General features: G+C 47.0%; 1 protein-coding gene across 2 annotated transcripts in view; it reads left to right on the top strand.

Annotated features, from left to right (window-relative positions):
* Positions 1-10,000, top strand: part of Zfat (zinc finger and AT-hook domain containing) — a 179,582-nt gene that overhangs the window by 41,057 nt on the left and 128,525 nt on the right. For both annotated transcript variants that reach the window (XM_021216301.2, XM_029548215.1), the window contains exon 3: positions 5,831-6,082. In XM_021216301.2, coding sequence (XP_021071960.1) covers positions 5,831-6,082 — 252 coding nt within the window. The remainder of the gene's footprint in view (positions 1-5,830; positions 6,083-10,000) is intronic.

Below are 10,000 nucleotides of genomic sequence, written 5' to 3'. Positions count from 1 at the left end.
CAGGGCTCAGCACAGTGCCTGTGGTGTATGCATATCAGCATTAGTAACCATGGCTGTCCTTTCCACTGTATGGCTGATGAAGCTGCAGGGCGGAAACAGCTTTGGCCTTTGCCTTCTGATGCCTTAGTTGTGCTGTAGAACAGGATGCAGTCTCTCCCCGCAGAAGAGTATGGCATTGTTCAGAAACCTGAAAGGCTCCTTCTCTCCAGGTTCTGATAAATAATTCATTGTCTCCCCTACTGCTTCCTGGGCTTTGGAAATAAATGTCAGGGAGATTGACTGTCAGGGGCCCTACAATGCTAGTCTTTCCAGATTTTCCAGTATCTGGAGCTATAGTGACTAGAGACCAAGCTGCCGTATAAGAGCACTGGGTGGCCATGATAAAGTCAGTGTGACCTTAATTCCACTTTGTTTTCTTGGGATGTGAGCTATTTTATAAGTCAAAATCAAGGAAGTACATCCATTGAGTCAGAGTGAACAGGGATGCAGGCACATCTAGGAGCTACGTTATTTAATAATAGCCTGGTTGGAAAAGTAGTTGATTGGTTTTTGTTAATTTAAGATAGGATTTCCTTGTGAGGTCTTGGCTGTCCTAGAACTAGCTCTACAGACCAGCTTGGCCTCAAACTCACAGAGATCCACCTGCTGACTGTCGGGGTTAATGGCAGTGCCACCTCTGTCCGTAGTACTTTCTTAACTAGGATACTGCCACTCAGAATGCCATGGCTATAGGGAAGTGACATACAGTTGCCATCCTGTCAACCATTCTTGAATACACTGCCTACTGTTACAGTGGCCACATCTCTAGCAGGGGCTCTGTACAGGGGAAACTGATCTGTATGCTTAGAAACTTGAGGGGAAGGATTAGATCCAGGACTGCTCAACTCCAAGGAATTTTCTCTGTACTATACACTGGGACCATCCAGATGTTTACGGCTGACTGTCATTAGCAAGCCCTGAGGTGCTTCAGCAGTAAGGTCTTTGGTAGAGAATAAAGACACCCACTGTCCAGCTCCACATGTCCAGCAAATGGTTCTGGAAAAAGTGCCAAGCTTCGGGGATCTCTGGGTCTTTGGTTTGTTTCCTACTGAGTGAATTATGTTTGGTGTACACATCTCACAAAGTTTTTTTTTCTTTTCTTTTCTTTTTTTTTAACAATAAAATGAGATACTAGCAGAGAGTCTCATAAACTTGAGTGATGTACAAAGAAAAGGCCTATATTATTATTAATTTTTTTTTGGTTGGGCTGTTTTGTTTTGAAAACTTCCCCCTGATTATTTGTTTCTAGGGCTTTTGGCCTTGGATCTACAAGGGTGATTTTTTTTTTTTTTTGGACAAGAGTTGAACTCATGGGCTCAGATACACAATGGCTCTGGCCCTTTCTTCTGTTGGAGACTTAAAACACAAGCCACAGCTCATTCTCCCAAAGCCTCTCTGGCTATTGTCACCCGGTGATCGTTTTGCTTCTTACCTGCTTACACCTCTCCACTTATGTTTTAAGAACCAGTAAGACCCAGGAATTAAAAGGCAGCTCAAGCCTCAGCATTTGTAGTGAGAGGAGAGGAACAGGACTTAGGAAACTGTAGTTGAGACCACATTCAATGTACTTGTGGGTGTGACGGTCTAGTGAGTTCATGGCTGGTCTCAGTGCAGCCTCAGTAGCTGTTGGCAGTATCAAACAGAAGGTGCTAAGATTTGAATGGGGCCACATTCTAGGATGTACATTAGGGTCTGATCTGCAGGGAAGGACGTGGACTTGGTGCGGGGGCTGGGTGGGAAGATAGGGATACATATGCATGTTCAGCAATCTCTGAGCAACTGCACTGGACACTGTAAGGGGAAGCAGAGGACAGAGTGCGCTCCCCCCCACCCTGTGTGTGTGTGAATGGATGCATGCATGTGTGTTTGTGTGTATGTGCGTGCACACCTGTATGTGTGTGTATGTCTGATGTGTGAAAGGGCCAAGAGAAAGCCCAGTGTTGTGTTACTTTTCCTACAGAGACATGACTAATGTCTGTGTACCCAGTGTCTTAGTCAGGGTTTCTATTCCTGCACAAACATCATGACCAAGATGCAAGTTGGGGAGGAAAGGGTTTATTCAGCTTACATTTCCATACTGCTGTTGATCACCAAAGGATGCAGGACTGGAACTCAAGCAGGTCAGAAAGCAGGAGCTGATGCAGANGCCATGGAGGGATGTTCTTTACTGGCTTGTTTAGCCTGCTCTCTTATAGAACCAAGAATACCAGCCCAGAGGTGGCACCACCCACAAGGGGCCCTCCCCCCTTGNTCACTAATTGAGAAAATGCCTTACAGCTGGATCTCATGGAGGCANTTCCCCAACTNAAGCTCCTTTCTCTGTGATAACTCCAGCTGTGTCTAGTTGACACAAAGCTATCCAGTACACCCAGAATAGACTAAAGATATACCAGAGACATCATTTCATCCAGGTCTGTCTTGGTGAACCGGTGAGTTTCCTGGGCTCACTTATAGGAACACAGAGGTGGGGTTACTTACAGGGGCAAGCACGACCTAAAAACAACTGCTTTACCAACTTGTCACACTTTGCATGGGTGACAGCCTTCCTATAACTGCATAGATTGAGCCTACCCTTCCTTTAGTCTGCTGCCTTCCATGTACCCTAGCACCTCCTGAGATTTGTGTAGGGTGGAGTGGGCCAGAATGTTAAGAGAGGGTTAATAGCCCTGCCCAGCCTCCCTTCTTTGGGACGGTGACAGCCTCAATCTTAAGAGGGTCCGGACAGTGTAACTAATCATAGCTGCTCCACATCTGAGAAGACAAAGGGGTAAAAGGGGTCTATCATGCCTGGCGAACAGGGTTCCCCAATACCTTGTCTGAGGATTGTGGGGCAGATTTGTTCAGAACGATGGAATGTTCCAGAGCTAGGAGATGATACGGAGACAAAGGCCAGGGGCAGGAAAAATCTGGAGCAGAAGGCTAGAACAGAAATGAGTGGACAGAGTCACTGAGGACAAATGGCCAGAGCTCAGTGACAGACTGAGGCAAGCGGTGCAGGGAGGAGCAGAGGAGGAAGAACACAGCCAGGTCTGTCCTGTTGCTTTGACTTGAGGCTGCGTTCTTTTCTTCCCAGCCCCAGAATTCCCAGCTCTTCAGGAAAAGGTGGGTAGTTGACAGCAGCAACTTGTTTTCAGAACTTAAATTATTCCAAGCTCATTTATGAATATTTCATTTTTAGCTAACTAATTGGTTTCGAGGATCTGAATTATGGATGCAGAGGACGGAAGATTAGTTTTGTCGCTGTTGTGTGTTGGAAGCTTTCAGGGCTGATTTTATTTCTTCCTTAAGCACCAGATTCCACACTGCTCATTAGTTCAGCTCATCTGGCTTTGTGGGGTCAGGACCCTTGCTGAGGTGCTAAGGGACGTGAGGCATAATCAGGAGGAGGACTCTGCCTGCCCAGAGCACCCAGTTGACTGTCGAAGAGGCTCACAGTCTGCCCTATTGCTCCTTGTGCTGTGCTCCCACTGTGTGTCGTCAGCACATGCCAGCCCAGCACAGAAGTGTCTGGTAATCCCTGGTCAGAGCATGGGGTTTACACCGAGTCTCCCAGTCCTGCAGCTGAGGGCACAGCTTTCCACAAGACACCAGCCACAGTTGAGCCTCTGATTGGCTAGCTGCAGTTTGGTGGACTGTTGTAGTCTTCCTCAGGTTTTGCTTGCTAGAGAAACTTTCAGAACACAGTAAGAGCAGTCACGTGGGATTGTGGAGGAGACCAGGATGGCTCACAGTGGAGCTTTGGGTTTCCCACCCAGTGCTAGGCTCATCACCTCCTCCCATCCTTGGTGCACGACGAGGTCAAGACTCACTCGGGAAGTCCCTCTAGCTTTCAGTGTACCCAGCCTCTACTTCAGTCTGGAAGACATACTGCTCTTGTGTGACCTCTACCCTCCTGGGATTTCCAAGCCCTTTCCCTCCTGTCCATCTGGAGTCAGAGCTGCTGGGTCATGTTGCAAAGTCCCCTTCACATAGCACCTAAGTCAAAGCTTTCAGGCAGACATAGACATACCTATCAGGAAGGACGTAAGACCCGGAGGTCACCCAGGGCAAAGACCATACATCTCCATGGGTGAAATTTGTCTTGACTACACAGCTGCATGCTCAGAACATTCAGAGAACAGGTTCTGTCTGCACAACAGGGCCTTGCTAGCCATGGGGTTAGGGCTGGGCCACAGACTTCAGTGTCACGTGTAGCTAAGCTGGTGGGTGTGAGGTGGGTCTTTTATAGATTCTGCTAATGCTGCTTCTTGGATGTTAATTGCGTTCCTTCAGGTTGCACAGGCTGCTGTAAAGAATAATAATAAGAAGTTTGCAAGACACTGACACGAAGGCTTTGTTCTTATTCCATTACTAGATTCCTTCCTGGAATCTTCAGTGCCTGGCAGCTGGTCCTTCTCAAACACAACCTCTGTCCTTGGTGGTATTTAGGGCTGGCAAGGGGACCAAAGGGCTTTAGTATGTTGGCTGCTTTGTCCTGTCTCTTAGTGTGTCTTCATATCTGTATGCACTGCTTCTTCCCATTTCTACTCACTCCACATGCCTCAAATGAGATGGATTGAAATCTGAAATCGTCCAGACCACCTAGGCTGGATCCTCAGGCAGTGCTGACCCGCGGTTGCCATTGTATTTCTGCAGAGGCTCTGTCCTACAGGGTCCTCCCTTCCCAGGAAGTTTCCTGTCCCATTCCAGTGTTCCGTGTCCCTGAATGTTTGAGGTGGGTTGCATTGGCTAGAGCACCGCAGTCATGCAGCTATGCCTTGCAGACTGCTCCCATCTCCTTTTCTGCCTCGTGGGCTTGGGTGACTCCCTTAATTAAAGGGTTCCACAAGTTGAATAAAGTGGCTGCTGTTTCCCTTCACAGGTCTCATCTTTATTGAGAGCGGGAAGAGTCCTCCTCACTCCACAACCAAGCCTTCACTTAAGATGGTGCCAAACCCTAGACCCCTCAACCCTGAAGGGTTGTCCAGTGACAGCTCTAGCATTGGGGGTGTCATCAGTCCGGGGCCACACCCCTTCTTGGACTGTCTCAGAGTCCTTCCTGGGCATATTGCATCCATAGAACTGTATGAGTCCCAGTTCACATGATTGCATGTGCAGTTCTACCCACTCCTCCGATCCCTGCCTCATTCCACCGTCAGTCTGCAGATGAGTAGCTCCATAATGAGCATTACTGGACCAGACTGCAGTGTTTTGTAACATTCTTGGAACTCACTCGGAGGCAGTTCTGATCATGCTATTTAAAAATCCCCAGGTCACTAGGCAACTTGAAAAATATTTTATTATCTTTCGCCCTATAGTTTGTGGCTTTACATTATAATAATTTTTTTCCTCCTCTTTGCTGGGACAATTTGAGTCTTTGACATAATCAGAATAGTTGTGTAACTCATTAGGAGTGTGTTCCCCTCAGCAATCCCTGAAACCCTTCTCAAAGGAATCTTGAAGCACATTCTGAGCACTGGGTTTAAGTGGAAGCAGGGATTAATAAGGGACAGGATTTGTGTACTTCCATTCACAATATGAACTTGTACCCCTTCCAGCTTTATTGAAGGAGTGCGTGCAAAGGTGTTGTCCAGTTGATAGTCTTGAAGCAGGATATTGCAAAACCAATTACCATTAGTAGATAGATACATAGACATTAACATTAAAGATGCTTGAAGCTGTTAATTTGGGGAATTGCTTCAGACCTCCTATTTTAATAAAACACATGACCATTCCTACATAAAGAAGCTGAGTAGCTGTCCTGCTTTGTCCCCTCATGTGACTGCCTTCTGCCCTGTTGTTTCTTTTACAGAGTTTTTGGTTATGAAGAGAAAGAGAGGCAGGCCTAAGGGTTCCACAAAGAAGCCCAGCACTGAAGAGGAGGTGGTAGAAAACCACGTGAGCCCCAGTGAGGACGGTCCCCTGGCTCCAGAGGAAGGGAGCAGACTGGCCCCTAGCAGCTTGGAGTGTAGCAAGTGCTGCCGGAAGTTCTCCAACCCACGCCAGCTGCGCAAGCACATCTGCATCATTGTGCTGAATCTGGGTGAGGAGGATGGAGATGCAGGTTAGTGGGTGAGGAGGACGGAGATGCAGGTTAGTGGGTGAGGAGGACGGAGATGCAGGTTAGTGGGTGAGGAGGATGGAGATGCAGGATAGTGGGTGAGGAGGACAGAGATGCAGGTTAGTGGGTGAGGAGGACACAGTTGCAGGTTAGTGGGTGAGGAGGACGCAGTTGCAGGTTAGTGGGTGAGAAGGATGGAGATGCAGGATAGTGGGTGAGGAGGACGGAGATGCAGTTTAGTGGATGAGGAGGATGGAGATGCAGGTTAGTGGGTGAGGAGGACGGAGATGCAGGTTAGTGCTGCATGCCAGGTTTTTATCAAGAGCAGTGACAGCTAATACCTGCTTTCAGGCTTGTTGCTTGGGAGTGCTGTGTGCTTGAGCAGGTCTCTCCATCTGGTTCAGTGGTTGCTTACAGATTTTAGAATGGTCCTTGAGGTGAAGATATCATGCAGTAGTTCAGACCCATGGCATGTTGGTCAGGGGAGGAGATGTGGGGATTACAGCGGTAGTAAAACTCTGTCCCTACCTTGGTGAGTTCATGTGTTGGGAGAGCGGGGAGCTTGAAGCAAAGTGTTGATGGGCAAAAGGGCAGTCATCAAGAACATTCATTCTAATGGGAACACAGTGGAGCAGGACAATCCTGAGTGTGAGGAAAGGTGCTATCTCAGTGGACGGATAGCGCCTAGAGGAGCACACTGATCGGTCACTGGTGACTGAAGACTAGACTGTGCTGGCTGTTCTTGAAGATAAGACAGCATGGACATCCTTTGGCTATGTTCCTGGCTAGACTTCAACTCTGAAGCAAATGAAGTGGGGCTGAGAGTGGCCCCAAGCATGATAAGGAGTGGGTATACCATGGCACATTTGCAGGTGGCCTTCTAGAAGGATTTGCAGAGCTACACCAAGGGCGCCTGGGCCCCCTCTGTGGGCCTGGGGTTTGACGCTCACACTCTTCTCTGTCTTCAAGGTGGGCTGTGCTGGGCTGTGCAGAGTGTGCCGTGTGGGGCCCAGCATGTGTCACGTTTGATTCTGCTCCAGCTTTGCTGTCCTGCCATAGCTTCAGTTTCATCATCGATGACACAGGAATAAAAACTGCTCTTTCGTGGGAGTGCTTTGAGTATTAAACGAGACAGGACTTCTGTGGAGCTTAGCATAGCAGTTGCCGTGTCAGAAGACCCAGTGTACATTCGTGCTGTTAGCTGTTCTTTCCATCTGGTTATAGCACGTTTGTCCTGCTGTGTTCTGAGGACAGCACACTTGGACACTGAAGAGGGAAGACATCTGCCTTTGTCTGTTAGGTAACCAGCGGACCTGGCCTTTGACCCAAGGCCACACCCTCTTGAACTGCTGTTTTGAAATTTTTTTGTACTGTAAATGTCTCCCACTGCTATAGCAAGATGCTTGGTATGCAAAATCTCAGCACAGATTGGATGAATTATTAAGTAATTCATCAATTTATACTAACAGGTGTCCAGGTGGGTGGCCGAGGCTCATGGCCAACATCAGTGGCAGCTGATTAAAACATCTTTCCAATTCCCTAAAGAGCTCCCGAGATGATCATGTGGTCGTTGCCACTTTGTGTGCTAACAGAACCCTGACATGGCAGTGGACTGGCTGCTGTCCCTCAGTGTGAGATTTCAGTGTGTGTGTGTGTGTGTGTGTGTGTGTGTGTGTGTGTGTGTGTGTATGTGTCTGTATCTTGACTTGGGACCTAAAGTCATTTGGAAGGTTTTAGGGAGAAGTAGCTTAGGATAAGGTCATACCATCTTGAAGCTGAGACTTAGACAGCCCTGGCTCTGTAATTCACTGATGTGGGTTATGGGCATTGCTGTTCTCTTTGTGTCTCCTCTCCATCTCCCTAGTGGCCTGTCTCTTTTACACACTACGTGCAGACACATACATATGCCCGAACACCTATGGCTCCTCTCTTCTTTTCTGCACCCTACCTAATGCTTGTTGCACCTTCAGCAGCTCTGGCCAAGGCAGCCTTTCTGGTTTCTGCTGGTCCTTGGAGAACTAGTTCTCTGCTGTGAGTGCTGGTTGCCATGGCTCCACAGCTTTGTCCCACCATGCCCCCAACTTTTCTGAAGATGCCTGGGATCAGGGCTTTCAGTCTTTCGCCATTCTGAGTTCTCCTTTCTGCCTTCCAGATCTAGGTCTGATTTTGGGGCACAGTAATAAGTTCTTATGTAGCTGGCCTAGAACCTATCTCTATTTTGACACCTTGTTATGTGGTACCGTGGCATCATCTTCAGTCCCCATACTCCAGTGTTGAGACCAGCCAGGGCACAGTCAGTGACAACTCGTGTTACCATTTTTCTTGTGATTTATAAGCTGCTTAGTACAGTGTCTTTACATATGTGTCTGTGCATGTGTTTAAATTCTTGACTGTAGATCTGCGTAGTCAGAAAGTACATGTTATTACATTTCTCCCTAGAAAAAACTCCTACCAACTTATGGCTGGTAAAGGTCTGGGAACAGCATTGGATGTTCTAACTTTTGATGTGTGTGTGTGTGTGTGTGTGTGTGTGTGTGTGTGTCCATGTGTATACAGATAGGCATGGGAAGGTGAAGAGATCCTCAGTTATTGACCTTCAGTTTCTGTCAAGTAGACAGGGTCTCTCAGTGGCTTTGAACTCTGTATTAGTCAAGCTACTGTAGAATCACAGACATTATTGAATAATTACATATATATATATATATATATATATATATATATGAAAAGAAAACTTATTAGAATGTCTTACAGACTGCAGCCCAGTTAATTCAACAGTGGCTACCTGTGAACATAAAGTCTAAGAATCTGGTAGTTGCTCCGTCCCACTAGGCTGGGTATTTCAGCTGGTCTGCTGTATACACTAGAATCCTGAAGTAGGCAGTGAAGAAAAGAATGTGCTAGCCAGGTGAGGGCAGGCAGACAAAGAGCAACAACTTCCTTCTTCCATGTCCTTATATGGGCTTCCAGCAGAGGGTGTGGTCCAGATTAAAGGCATGTCTTCCCACTTCAAGATCCAGGTCAAAGGCGTATGTCTTCCTACCTCAAAGATCAGGATTAGAAGTAGATTCACCCACTTCAGAGCAAGTAGAGAATCTCTCACAGGCCTGCCCTCCATTTCTGAATTATAGTTTATTCCAGATGTAGTCAAGTTGTCAACCAAGAGTAGACATCACAAGCTCACTTTGTAGGCTAGGCTGCCTGGCCAGAGAAGCCCAGGGCTCTGCCAGTCTTTGCCTTCCAGTGCTGACATTCTAAGAGTGTGCTACCTTGCTTGTGTTTTGAAAAAGCTTCTTACTGTGGAGTCTGGGGTGAATGCTAATCCTTGTTCCTCCAAGGTAAGCATGTAACTGACTGCGCCAGCTCCCTCGTCCTGTGGTTTCCTTTTCACACCACAGGAAATTCCAAGAAGGCAAATATAACTGAATCTACGAGTATAGGTGACATGCCTGTGACACTGCCCAAAGACCTTACTCCACCCTTGGCCCCATACATCTTGTCAGGACTCTTCTGAGATCTCCTTGCAGTCTATATTCTAGCAGATACATTTTTAAAGTTTTAAAATTTTTATTCCTGTTTCTATGTGAGTGTGTACCTGTTGTGTGTGTCTGAGTGTATCCCTGTGTCTGTGAATGTTTGCCACATGGATGTGGGTGCCCACTGGAGATCTTCTGCAGCTGGAGTGACAGGTAGTTGTGAGCTGTCCCACATGGGCACTGATGTCATCATGTTCTAGAAGAAGTGTATGCTTGTAACCGTTGAACCGTGCCTTTACAACCTTTTTATTGTTTTGAGAATTTCATACATGAGTATATGATATTTGAGAATTTCATACATGAGTATATGATATTTGAGAATCTCATACATGAGTATATGATATTTGAGAATCTCATACATGAGTATATGATATTTGAGAATCTCATA

The sequence above is a fragment of the Mus pahari genome, chromosome 17 (assembly GCF_900095145.1).
Source record: "Mus pahari chromosome 17, PAHARI_EIJ_v1.1, whole genome shotgun sequence".
Taxonomy (NCBI): domain Eukaryota; kingdom Metazoa; phylum Chordata; class Mammalia; order Rodentia; family Muridae; genus Mus; species Mus pahari.
This window is presented reverse-complemented; position numbering and strand designations above follow the sequence as displayed.